This window comes from Primulina huaijiensis, chromosome 12, assembly GCF_012295235.1.
Source record: "Primulina huaijiensis isolate GDHJ02 chromosome 12, ASM1229523v2, whole genome shotgun sequence".
Taxonomy (NCBI): domain Eukaryota; kingdom Viridiplantae; phylum Streptophyta; class Magnoliopsida; order Lamiales; family Gesneriaceae; genus Primulina; species Primulina huaijiensis.
In genome coordinates, this window is record NC_133317.1 from 1,840,955 (window position 1) to 1,853,994 (window position 13,040).

The window sequence follows — 13,040 nt, forward strand, 5'->3', positions numbered from 1 at the left end:
GAAATGATAAAGGGAATTTTATAACTATCATCAGAAATGAAATATTGGCATGCACGAAAAATCAGCATTCTGATAACATAATCAATGAGGTAAGAGCAAAAGGACTAACGTGAAGTGCACATCTTATACATTTGGGCGATGTTGAATCCATGCAATTATGACACGTCAAGTTGGATCAGCAAACCGGAATAAAAACCACTAAAATAATTTGTGCAATCAAATGTCCTGTCTGTAGCCAAGCTGGTAATAGTTTATCCCTCCTTCTGGTTCCTTACTTTTAGTCAATGTTGCATACCAAGTTTCTGGATTTATAGACTTAATACGTTCATCTGTCGGATTTCCCGTAAGAAACATTAATGGCGCAGCTTCAACCATTTTGATTCCACTTGTTGGTATGCTTCGCATATCTTTGGCGTCGACAGTAGGGATAGAGGTTGCTCTATTTCTTGTGTTTGGTCCGTTAATGATCTGCACAAGATTGCCATGCTCTTGAAAGTGATAGCTATATGGTACATGATTTTGAGAAAATGGAACTTTTAAAAAATGGTTTTGAGGGGGTAAAGTACATGATATGTACGGAAATTTTGGCTGCCATGGAGCAACTCTCTGCAGCAGTTCCATTGGTTGTAGGACATTATTGGCTGCAACCAGATACTGTTCGGAGTGAGCAAGATTTGCATCCTGCTCCTGTCGCATAGTACTTGAATCTTTCAAAGAGGCACGGCTAATGAAATCAATCTCTCGATTTCCAGGATTTGTAGAATGATCTGAAGTCCTGTTTCCCAATGGTTCATGATCTTGGCCTAGCCACTGAAAATTCTTGGATGTCACTTCTTTACACGCGTAAGCATTCATGTTCAAGCCGTTGGCTTCACCATGAAGAAAATTGAGATCATTGCCGAGACTCTTGGCTCGTTTTGAACTTACATCTGAACAAAAATGTTCCTGTGAAGTGGAAGATTGTTCTTCTACAGCAGCGACATTGAGGTCAATCCCAGTAAAACCTCGTGGGCTATACCGTTTTCTGGAGCATGGTTCACTTGGAAATATATTGGAAAGAGCAACTGAACGGAAAGCACTCATTTCTGCAGAACCTTTCCAATCCTGTCCACCTTCAAACTTCAATGGCATCGTGGGTAGGCCCCTAGGAATCCCAGCTTTTGCCACCACTTTAATTACACTGCAAGAAGATAGAGTTTCAACATCAGGCTGAATAAACTCATCCGATCCATCTTCATTGATGTCTTCATTCAGATCAAATACAGCAGCAACCGAATCCAGTTTGTCGACACCATCTTTGCTTAATCTTGTCATCCATGTCTCTGAAGATTCATTGCCATTTGTACCTTCACCAATCACTACAGTATATGTATCTGACGATTTATATTTCACTGACATTTTCTCACTGTCTCCTGATATTTCAGAAACTGTCATTCTTTTACCTGATGATTGCTTACCAGCGTCACACAATCGTGCCTTACCCTGAAAGATGATATTTGATTTATGCTTGCTGGCATTAGAGGCTGGATCAAAAGCATTTTCATCAGATATTCTATATGATGAAATGATCGAATCTTGTGATTTATTGCCGCCTACATCATCTATTTCCGGGTTATCACCTGCCTTGACGGTATGATTACTTGTGGTCTCTTTGTTTTCAGTCCATGAACTAGCTTCACAAATCTCAACTTTTATATCAATGTCAGCCATATATTTAGGCGTCCTAAAACTAAATTCTCAAGCTTAATAGAATTCCAATAAAATTTAGAGACAAAACCACAATGGACAAGTCATAGCTGAACCATGAAGAGCCCTGCAAATTATGGTTCAGCATAGTTTAGGCAAATACAACACAATATGGAATGTGGATTATCCAAAAAGCCTGCGCAGTTGAAGTGGAAAAGCATCATAAATTTTAACGTACTAATATTTGACTTAAAAAATAGCAAAAAAAGAAAAATTAAATAAAGTAAAAGGAAAAAAACTCAGACGAAGGCTCAAATTTTGACAAAACAGAGATGCAAACACCAATATAAGCAAAATCATAATACCGTCAAAATTGAATGGATCGAACATGTAGCCGTTAAATTTATGATAGCCAAAGAGCAAGCCTCGAGTTTCCGAAACCAAAATGGATAAAAACCTGAATAAAACTCGGATGATGTAGTTCAAGCTTTACAGCTTCATTCATGTGTCCCACAACAGAACAAAAGAAACAAACTTTACATGAACATCATCTTCAAAAAAAAGGAACCACAGGCAAAGAACTGCATGCTTTCTCATAAATGACTTCATCAGATGAAAATAGCAAGCAGAGAAACGGACCTGAGAGAAAGCTAAAAGTTTGGTCTGTTCAAATCTTAGAATTAAGGTAGTCTCAGCTTTCCACTCAGAATAAACCCAGACGAGATCAAATACTAATGACAAATAAAAAAAATTGTTTCACAGCTTTTGGCTTCAATCTCTCTTTCTTTTGTCATCTCCACTTTGAAAAGTCCAACCAACTATTATTTAGCTCTCACATTTTCCTCCAAAAAACAGAAGGTGAAAGTGACGCAAACTAATCATACAATTATACTCCAACACAACTCAAGAAAGATGAAGAAACATCGAACTTAGCTTCTAAAACAAAACCCAAAAAAAAAAAAGGAAAGAGATCTTCATCACTACCAAACGCGTGAGTTGCAAATGGAAACAAGGGAGGGTTGTCCAGCCGACGCCAGTCAATGTGTGTGATGTGTGCTCCGACTGCCGAGTGCGACAGATGAAAGTGGGGAGAGGATAGGTGGGACCTCCTCAGACTAGCTGAAACGTGGGACAGTCAAGAATTACATCTGCAAGACCAGTGGCTCCCTTCTTCTCCATCATCATCGTCACCTATTAATGAATTTGACGTGCTTTCCCTTATGACAAACAATAAAGGACAAGATTATATGGTTCTGCACGATTAGTTATCAAAATAACTATAGTCAAATATTTTTAAAAAAAAATTATCATATGTATTTAAAAATATTCAAATAAATTTGGGAAAAAGTATTTTTTTAAAAATAAAATCTGATCAATGTTATTTTCCTAAATATCTCGTATGTGGAGTGAATGACTTAAAGCTTTGTTTGGACCTAATTTCCCTCGTCATCCTTCCTGTAAAGTGTACTTCCTCTTATATGCGTAAATACTTGTANTCTGTCTCATTTTTGTTTATCATTACATTTTCGCAAAATATTTTCCACCTTTTGCTACTTCTCTAACTCATTTCTTGGTTCATTAAAAGGGAGAAATCAATGCAGTCTTGATTATTTGTAGGCTCGTGTCAATTATGTGTTTATTAAGGTCTTAATGAATTATGTATTTACGTTTGGTAAAGTTTTGATATAAAAAAGGTTCACTACATTATTAAAGGAAACATCATAATCTGATTGGAACGAAAACATGGGGGGCATGTTAATAAAGAATGTTTAGAAACCAACATTAAGGATATTTTTTTTTTTTCCGTATAAATTGGGTAAAACAATATAATTTTTTAAAAACATTAAGATTATCATTCCAAGACCTGACATAGTAATAACATCATGTACAAAGTATCATCTCCATTCCAACTTACCTTAATTTATTGAACTCAAGATAGACCCATATTGAGATCGAGCTTTATTTCTAATAATCTCACTTTGTTTCTCTTTGTAATCACTCCGGTTCGAGTCCTCCCACCCCTTAAAATAAGATTTCAAAAAAAAAGATAGACTCATATTTATTTTCTTTAAAAAAAAAGAAAAAGAAAAAAGAGAGACCCAATATTTGATCTACAAAACACGAGTCTGTGTATTTGAACATTGTGTATTTGGACAGCGACTGCGGGATCTTTGAAATGCATGATATTTGACCTTTCGGGGGCCCTTATTTACTTCGAATTTAAATACAGACGCAACCTACGGCAACTGGTGGACGTTAAGAATTCAAGAAAGATAATAATGTTTGTCACCGAATTTTGCTATAAAAAAAAATCAACTAATAAATAATAAATTTCCTAAAAAAACAATTTATAACGCTTCGTAAAACGTTTGGATCCTTGGAGTAGTTCTTGTAAAGTAACTAAAATTGTAGATTTTATGGATTACAAGAAATATTAGTAAACCATATTTTGGATCCTTGAAAATCCCAAGGCGTGCATGCTCTCTTTCAGAGTCTCAAAGATACGCCACCTGAAGAAATTATTGGAGGGAGAAATTGATCTCCATGTTGATCATAAAATTCGCAAGAAACTCAACTCAAAAAAAAAAAAAAAAAAAAAAAAAAAAAAAAAAAAAAAAAAAAAAAAAAAAAAAAAAAAAAAAAAAAAAAAAAAAAAAAAAAAAAAAAAAAAAAAAAAAAAAAAAAAAAAATCCCAAGAAACCAAATGAGTTGGAAAGTACGTAGAAATATGGAGAGTAGTTTCTTGATAAACCAATAACATTGAGCAATTGCCTCCCATTCAACTTGTCGCAGGACAAATCCACCCATCGAACTTTGATATTATATGCCCGCATTCCTGAAAGATGAACCACTGTGTAACTCCAATAGGTCCAGAATTTCAAAGTGTGTTTATACGATAAAGAGAACAAACCATTCACATGCAAAACGGTGATGCGATGTGCATTACCTGCTGAACTCAATTGATGTGTAGCTTAGCACAGTGAATCAACTTAAACTTCGTTCACAGGATTTTGGATTTGACAGAAGGATATATAAAGGCCATTTGGATTCGTTTCTTGATTTCAACGTATCGATGATCCACACATGCCTTTAGGCCTTGCTCTCACCAAAGCTTCTTTCTTAATCTGAAGAGTGAAGATCTCCGTGTATTTTCCAAACAGGCACAATTGGTAAGACAGCTAAAACCGCTCGGGCCTACAATACCTCACCAATAATCTTTACATGAACATAATCCATCAATAAAATGATGGAAACGGTTGGTGTCCCTGACAATAATTTCTCTACCTGTAATCTTTGAGATGAGCTTGATTACTGTGTGACAGTCACCACATACCCGAAGGTTTTTAACTACTCGTACGATGGTATTTTTCTTGGTACTGATCAAGCCAAATGCGAGAGCAAGCTTCTCGCTGTGGTAACCCAGGAAATGCTCTTTTTCTTCAGCTTCAATGTCAAAGAGCACAAACTCTGTTGTAGGAACATAACCAGCTGCTCTCAATTTTTTGTCCATCTCAATAAGTTCAGCATATATCTTATCTGACAGAGGATGGGAAGTGTCGCCAACAAGAAACTCATGAACAACTCCATCTATCTCTATCCAACTGTAGGCACGCACTTTACTGATGCCCCTCTCATTCATAATTGACCTTATACTTTCGGATTCATTCCATCTCTGATTAGCTGAGTAAATATTTGATAAAAGAACATAGTTTCCCGAGTTATGAGGCTCCAACTCAATTAAGTGTTTCAAAACAAGTTCAGCCAATTGCATATCCTTGTGCAATCGACAACCACCCAACAAAGCTCCCCAAACAATTGCATTAGCCTTAATTGGCATATTCTTAATCATTTGATGGGCTTCATCCAACAAACCAGCTCGAGAGAGAAGATCAACCATGCATCCGAAATGCTCAATAGTAGGAGCTAAAGAATAAAAGCAACTCATTCCATTAAAATAATGGCGGCCATCATTGACAAGACCAGCATGAGTGCATCCACAAAGCAGACCAAGAAACGTTTTTCCATCTGGCCTCAGCCCACATTTCTGTACTAGCACAAAACAACCAAATGCAGTTTTAACGTGACCGCTCATGGCTAAACCAGATATTACCGCATTAAAAATAACGAGATCCTTTTCTTTCATCTCTTTGAAAATTTCCCAACCAACAGACATTTTCCCACATTTAGCATACATGTCAATCAAGGCAGTCCCCATAACAGGATTTGATAGAAATTCTTCCCGCTCCATCATGTCACTAGCCCACTCTCCGAGTTCTAGAGCTCCTAGACTGGCACAAGCAGAAAGTACCCCAACCATGGCGTAGCAATCTGGTTTTAAGTTCTGCTTTTGCATTCTATGAAAAATCTCTAAAGCCTCTTTTGGATGCCCATTTGCTGCATAACCCTGAATCACAGCACTCCAGGAAACAACATCCCTTTCAGGCATATCTTCAAATACAGCTCGAGCCTTCTCCATGCTTGCGCACTTGGTATACATGTCTACTAATGAAGTATTTACAAACACATTTCTTCCCATTCCTGCATCCACAATAAACTTATGAATCCACTCACCGGCTCCCAAATCCCCCAATTGAGAACATGCGGACAAAACCCGGACAAGTGTATAACTATCCGGCCTCGAACCCATTTCTAACGACTTCCTGAATAAGCCAATGGCTTCACTAAATTTCCCAATCCCAATGTAACCACTCATTATTGCAGTCCAAGTAACCACGTTCTTCTCAGGAATATCATTAAACACCTTTTGTGCATCTTGCAAAGCCTCCACCTTAGAATAAAAAGCCACCAGCCCGGTATTCACAAACACATCACGGTCAAAACCCACTTTCACGACAAGAGAATGAACCTTCACACCTAACTCAAAGTCCAATTTTCTTGCGCAAGACTTGAGCACAAAAGGGAAAGTGAAATTGTTCGGTAGAAAGCCTTCTTTACGCATCGAGTGGAAGAGGTCGATAGCTTGACTATAACAATCATTCGAGACCAACCCACTTATCATGGTGTTATATAAAAAGATATTGGGTTCGTGTGTTTGGCTAAAGACTGCTGTAGCATAGCTTGGAAGGTTGAACTTGAAAGTGGATTTCAAAAGCATATTCAAAAGATAATGGTTTTGATGGAAATGAAATCGGAAAAGACGTGCGTGAATGTTCTTGAGGTGGATGAATGAAGTGAATCCATGAAAAAGAGTTGCTTTGATCTCCTGCAATGCCATGACGAAGAGACCGGATCATCTGTGTTTGCCTTGAATTGACTAAACTCAAAACAACCCAGATACCCCAGCACTATTGAAAAAGAATGCGTCAAAATATTGGGCGAATGACATTGATATCAAGTTCATGAGATTCACCGCAGGTCTGCAACCTACAGCATGTGAGTGTGGGTAGCTTCTGCGTAGGGTTATGCCTTCAACTGGCACCGCCATGGTGCAGGGCAAGGACTATGGTTTCTCAACGTGGGGATGGAATTGTTAGGACACGATGAATTCTACCAGTCGGAAGCTTGAACCCTTCAACGATAAATGTACAGCAAGGAAATATACCGGTGGACGGGTAACAGCGTCGCAAACCAGTCGAGTCCTAGTAAATGAGCAATTTTATTTGCACCAGAAAAAGGATTACAAGTAAAAACCTGCATATATTATTGCATTACTATAAAGAGAAAAATAACATTTTTTTTAAAAAAAATAGAGAATTTTTATATCAATGAATAATTTAATTAGCTTATAATCTTATATACATCATGGTATGTAATAAATATAGAATATATCGCACATAATTATTATAGAAATGAATATAGTAGTTATAAAAGCTTATGAACCAACTGAAGTGCTTGTTACGATTGCTTAAGGGATCGAATGCTTAAACAGATTAATGGAAACTCTCATAAAATTAGTGTTGCAAGCTGTTCCGAATTATGCTAAGTCTTGTTTCAAGCTGTCGGTTTCATTGTGTCATGAATTGGAGCAGATTTGTGCAAATTTCTAGCGGAATTCGACCTCAAATGGTTGAGGTTTGCATTGGGTTAGATGGAAAAATGTGTGTAAACTGAAACAGTTTGGGGGCCTTGGGTTACAGAGTCTTATTGAATTTAATCGGCCCCTCCTACCAAAACAGGTTTGGCGAATCATCCATGATTCATCTTCCCTAATGACTCAAATACTTAAAGCGATGTACTTTAAAAATATTGACATAATGGATGCGACTTTGGATTCTAAACTCTCATATATTTGGAGATCGATTTTGTGGAGCGGAGATCTTGTTCATAAAGGGCTGTTGTGGAAGGTTGGTAACGGGCACAAGATTAAGGCATTGACTGATCATTGGATACAGAAGTTGGTTAGTGGACGTAGCTCTTTACATAACTTGAACTCATCCTTCATCAAGGTGAAATAATTGATTTCTGCATCGGACCAGTGTAATGGGGATATGGAGCGTGATATTTTCCCTTCTTTTGAAGTTGATCATATTTTGGATATTCCTTGGGGGCGTCAAAACTTGGAGGATTAACGGTTTTGGAAGTGGATTCAAAAGTCATTGTACAGTTAAATCGGGATATTTGCCTGAAATCGGTTGTTTCGAACCTCCCAATTCGCAATCTTCAACATCGTTGCCTGCTTGGTGGAGTTTTATTTGGAACATTCACATCCTTCCTAAGGTACATATTTTTTTATGGCGTGCATTTCATTACTTTATGCCTACAGAATTGAATCTCCAACTGACATCATGTTCCTGTGAAAAGGGGTTGTGTCTTATGTGGTTCATTCTTAGCATCGACAAGTCATTGTGTATTATTTTGTCCACAAATTTCTAAAAATTGGAAGAATACTCTTTGTTCTAGCCTCATTTGAAGAATTTTGTGAGTGAAATTTTATGGAGTGTGATATTCACTTGAGGGTTGTTCTTTCGCATCGTGAATTTGACTATTTTGCTATGTTTGCTTGGGCAATCTGGAAAGAAATTTGTAGATGGAAACATGATCAATACATGCTTGGGCAACCGATTAATGTTGATTGGGTTGATCCTTATTTTGAAGAATTCTGGAAAGCTAGACTTATTAGCTTGAATCAGTCACAAGGTACTCAATATATTATGGACAAGAAATGGATCAAGCCTCTGCCTAGAAATGTAAGGTTAGATGTTGATGCAGAATTTGACGAGGTGAATGGTCGCATTAGTGTGGGCGTAGTGATTCGGGGTCATTTTGGATATCTGAGAGTTGTGTCGGCATGTGACACTCGCCATCCAAGTTTTATATCTAATGTTGAACTCAATGATATTTATCAATGTTATTCTTTTAGCGATATATACATGGTTTGATAAAGTTTTGGTTTTCTCGGATTCCTCCCTTATTGTAACAGCAGTTAACTCAGCAACGGAAAAACGTGAGACCAAATTGATGTAGCTCTTGGTGATCATTGATGTAGCTCTTGGTGACATTAATATTAATGTTCTCTCCTCTTTTTTTAAAAAAAGCTTATGAACCAACATACATTCCTCCGAATAATCGCGTGAAAAATAAGAATGATTGGTTGGACCAAATTCGACCCATACATTCTAGTTGGTAAAGATATCCAAGAAAAAGTAGAACTCTTACCCACTTTGTCAAAAACAAATTTGTTACTAATAACATAATCGTCACATTAAGAGTTTCTTGGAACAGTTCTGGAAGTCTGAAACTGTATTTTCGGGTGATTTGATGCTATGCATAGGATAAGTGTATCAACACTTAATCTAAAGGCTACATAAGGGTCACATGTCCTCATATTGCGTCAAATGAAAAATATACAGTCTCTTTATAGCCCTTGGATTAACAATTGAGACGTTACCCATTTATGCATGTTTTGCAGTAGATTTGAACATCGTGCCTCTTGTATATGATATCACATGGTGTTGGCACGACATTGAAAATTTTAGCAACATGTTACGAACAAAAGAAAATAGTTCAACATCTCAAGCTCGCGTCAAACATGAAAAAGAAAATCATCTTTATACAATATTTTAAAAATCCATAGAAAATAAATAGAAATTCAATAGAAGCAGGTGCTCACGATCTTCTAGATTGCAAAATCCTACATGTACAACAGCATCGAATAACATTTAGAAAAGATTATAGAAATGTGGATATATCATTACCTAATACCTATAAATAACATCAAATTCACCTCTCAATCTTTTGACGAGCATTTGCAGTTCTTCTGATGATCCGTCAGTTCCTTCCAAATTTAGACACATGCAAAGTAGAATCAAAATCAAGTAATAAGGGAATCAAATACCCATGAAATACTGAACCTCGGAACATATAAATACGATTCAAGAAACTATCAATTTCATACAGCAATTGCACGAGTACTTGTTTGCTGAAAATGGAATGGCCAAGAGAAGTGCATGAATGTAAATGAACAGATATAGGCAAAATTAAATAACATTGATGACCGCGGAGCACCTCATCTTCCTGTAAACCATCCACATCGATTACAAAATTATTCCATTTCCAAGAATAATAAGTAATAACTACATCACCATTTTTGCCTTTTGAGAAGATACAAAGTGGACGTTTTGATATTTAATATTTGTATCAACTATCAAGCGCTACAAAGGCATCCAACCATTAAGTTCTTATCCAAGCTAAAGTTGGGACAGATCATAGGTAAATTCATTCATCTGCATTAAAAGCATGTTTTTTTCCAGGAAATATTCATATACAGAATCGTGGTAGAAACCATGGTTATCTTTAATGCAAATATTATTCAACTTTAAACAGTTCAATCAAACCAGAAGATAACTTTTGAATAATAACATCGATGAAATAATAACCTGGATCTGTTTCTGAAGGAACTTCACATAAGTCACTGCTTCTTCTAACATATCTGCTGTGTTTGTTTGCTGCATGTAACAAAAGTAAAAGTTTGCCTTCTCCAGAATTCTTAAGCACATTATAGCAAATAATATAAATGTTAATGTAGAGAAAATACACGTAAGGTGGACAACAATGTGATGCACAAAAGATTAGCCCCACACTTTCCTCACACAAATGATAAGGAATATTACTTTTACTGGAATTTTTGAAGGAAAAAGATTTTGAAAATCAAGCCTGGAAAATTTTCTTTACTGCCTTCCTTAGGTTTATTACAAAAGGGAGACTCCAATCTATCCACACGGTAGACTTCTGGTCATCAATGATCATATTTAAGAAATTTCTCTCATGTTTCTAATGCAGCAGATATTCCATTAGTATAAAGTTTTTAAATCTGAGGTTTCAATCATGAGTATCATTATGTTTATGATTAAATTCTTCAGACAAATGAATTTTAATTTACGGATCCAAAAATGCCTCAACACAAAGCTACAATCGACATCAATTGCATTGCAGTACGGAACCGTCGAACATCCTAACCTATAACTATTGCATTGCAATTTGCAAATCATGTCTAAGAGTAAAATGTCGGGAGTTTTATAGATATCACGGGTTCAACTTTAATAGATTAATCACACAATACGATCATCAGATATCGATGTAGGCTTGTCAAGAATAACTATCACATTCATATAAGATTAAGATTAAAATAAGCAATAAAAATTGTAGGTGGCAATTTACCATAGCTTCATTTATTCGATTTTTCAGTAAGATCAAGTGCAGAGAAAGCTAGCACAAACAGAGAAATCTCTGTTCCTAAACTACCTTATCCATATCAGGGACAAGTTCCTGCAGCTTCCTTATCCGATCACTAATCCGTGTTCTTCGCATCTGATTATAAGAGGGAGAAATGTTAGGATAAGTGAGAAGTTCATGGCTACCAGAATGTCGCACCTAACGAGCAAATTGCAGTATGAATTTCTGAAAGTTGAACAGACTAGAACTGGAAAGATTCGAAGAAAACTTAAATACCCTCTCAGCAATGCTGCGAGGATGGGTAGCACAGCCACGCTTTGCTCGAACCCTACACATGATAGAATCCTCCAAAAGATTATCCATTTCAGCATCCAACGACATGAACGCTCCTTGTCCACCATTCTCCTCCTTCTTCACCAATAAAAAGACAATCAGTATGTACTACGCCCAGATACATGAGTATTACAGCCTAGAGCACTCGTAATATATCCATTATCCGGTACACAAAACTCGGTCTATGATTAATAAGAGAAGAAAGAATCCACCATAGAGAAGAAACCAAGTCAATAACTTTCATTTAACCATAAACTCATTTTCAGTCTGTGTTCTCAAATACTCGTGTATCGATCTATATCGAAAATGACATAAAACCTCCAATTGAAAAAAAAGAATAATAATAGTTTTTATATTAAGTTTTCGAAAATGCAAATTATGTCCCTCCGTCGCATGCCCCCTTCCCCATATCTTGGTTCCTCCCCTCAACTCTCACGTACATCCGAATTTGAATATAAAAACACTATCTTTTCACCACGCACCAGTCAATATATATCCAAATCCAATAGAAAAATTTGTAAACTCGAATTGAAGTGAGGTATTCCAAATAACGACAACGGTACTATTTTGATACGTAAAATATCTAATCAGCCTATTGATTAGATCTTCGTCGAAAGACTTACTACTGGCATTAGAGAAGAAGAGGATAATTTAGGAGACCGCTTGTCCAAAGTGTCCCCTTGGCGAGCACGCTTAGCCGAAGTCGACAAAGGATAATCATAGCTCGCCGGAATACCTAAGCTCGAAAAATACCCATCGGTCTTATTAAGAAGAGATAAAAACTCGGCCGGGGAACTGTTCTGCCTGAGGAAATTGCTCAGCCCACCGCTTCCGGTAGAATCCAGCAGCTCCAAATCGGTAGCCACGTCGGACGGTGGTTTAGGAAGTTCCAAAACTACATCGGAAGATTCCTCGTCGGATTCGAGTAAGGCCTCTAACCAAGTAACAGGAGCAGAGCGAAACCTAGCGAGTCCGCCACTTCTACTCAGCTCACCACTTTCACCGCCACTTGCCGGTTGCATCGGCTGAAATAATCTCTATTCTCCCTTAGTTTTCTGCTTTTTCCTAGATTTGGTTGCTTTTCAGCTTTTCAATTCTGCTTTTGGGTCCAGGTGATTCTTGTTGTAGATTTTTTTCTACTTTCGGACTGGTAATCTAGAAGATACGATGATGAAGAAGAATTGGATCACCTCGAGTTTGGTTCCCTTCTGTTCTTTGCAGATTCAACATTTTAACTAAAATCGTGAGTGTGAGGTTGCACGATTTTCGTACGGGACCCGCTGAAAATGATGGGACTTGGATCGCCAATCACCATTAAACATATGGTATCGTATTTTGGGCAGGATAAAATGAATGGATGCAAATAAGTCTTACGTAAAAAACTTAAG

At 37.0% G+C, this 13,040-nt stretch overlaps 3 protein-coding genes and 1 long non-coding RNA gene across 8 annotated transcripts; 1 reads left to right on the top strand and 3 right to left on the bottom strand.

Annotated features, from left to right (window-relative positions):
• Positions 1-50: 50 nt before the first annotated feature.
• On the bottom strand, positions 51-2,896 carry LOC140990216 (uncharacterized). 2 transcript variants are annotated; one of them, XM_073459805.1, is made up of 2 exons: positions 2,671-2,896; positions 51-1,813 (listed from the first exon to the last, which is right to left on the bottom strand). In XM_073459805.1, exon 2 carries the CDS (start codon positions 1,708-1,710, stop codon positions 217-219), a length of 1,494 nt encoding a protein of 497 aa, XP_073315906.1. In that variant the 5' UTR covers positions 1,711-1,813; positions 2,671-2,896; the 3' UTR covers positions 51-216. The 2 variants fall into 2 exon arrangements, with proteins under 2 accessions (XP_073315906.1, XP_073315907.1); XM_073459806.1 differs by lacking the exon at positions 2,671-2,896 and having other exon boundaries at positions 51-533; positions 567-1,710.
• LOC140990217 (uncharacterized) lies at positions 1,591-2,415 on the top strand. The gene is made up of 2 exons (XR_012177618.1): positions 1,591-1,825; positions 2,337-2,415. It is a non-coding gene; the product is annotated as an uncharacterized lncRNA (long non-coding RNA).
• A 1,150-nt stretch (positions 2,897-4,046) lies between the features above and the next one.
• On the bottom strand, positions 4,047-7,315 carry LOC140990593 (putative pentatricopeptide repeat-containing protein At3g08820). Of its 2 annotated transcripts, none has more exons than XM_073460355.1 (2): positions 4,634-7,315; positions 4,047-4,522 (listed from the first exon to the last, which is right to left on the bottom strand). In XM_073460355.1, exon 1 carries the CDS (start codon positions 6,920-6,922, stop codon positions 4,892-4,894), a length of 2,031 nt encoding a protein of 676 aa, XP_073316456.1. In that variant the 5' UTR covers positions 6,923-7,315; the 3' UTR covers positions 4,047-4,522; positions 4,634-4,891. The 2 variants fall into 2 exon arrangements, with proteins under 2 accessions (XP_073316456.1, XP_073316455.1); XM_073460354.1 differs by having other exon boundaries at positions 4,047-4,545.
• A 2,245-nt stretch (positions 7,316-9,560) lies between these two features.
• On the bottom strand, positions 9,561-12,890 carry LOC140990452 (transcription factor bHLH80). Of its 3 annotated transcripts, none has more exons than XM_073460146.1 (6): positions 12,276-12,890; positions 11,596-11,727; positions 11,389-11,454; positions 10,524-10,592; positions 9,872-9,922; positions 9,561-9,778 (listed from the first exon to the last, which is right to left on the bottom strand). In XM_073460146.1, exons 1-5 carry the CDS (start codon positions 12,672-12,674, stop codon positions 9,875-9,877), a joined length of 714 nt encoding a protein of 237 aa, XP_073316247.1. In that variant the 5' UTR covers positions 12,675-12,890; the 3' UTR covers positions 9,561-9,778; positions 9,872-9,874. The 3 variants fall into 3 exon arrangements, with proteins under 3 accessions (XP_073316247.1, XP_073316246.1, XP_073316248.1); XM_073460145.1 differs by having other exon boundaries at positions 11,596-11,730; positions 12,276-12,886; XM_073460147.1 differs by lacking the exons at positions 9,561-9,778; positions 9,872-9,922 and adding an exon at positions 9,934-10,370 and having other exon boundaries at positions 11,596-11,730; positions 12,276-12,886.
• Positions 12,891-13,040: the final 150 nt, after the last annotated feature.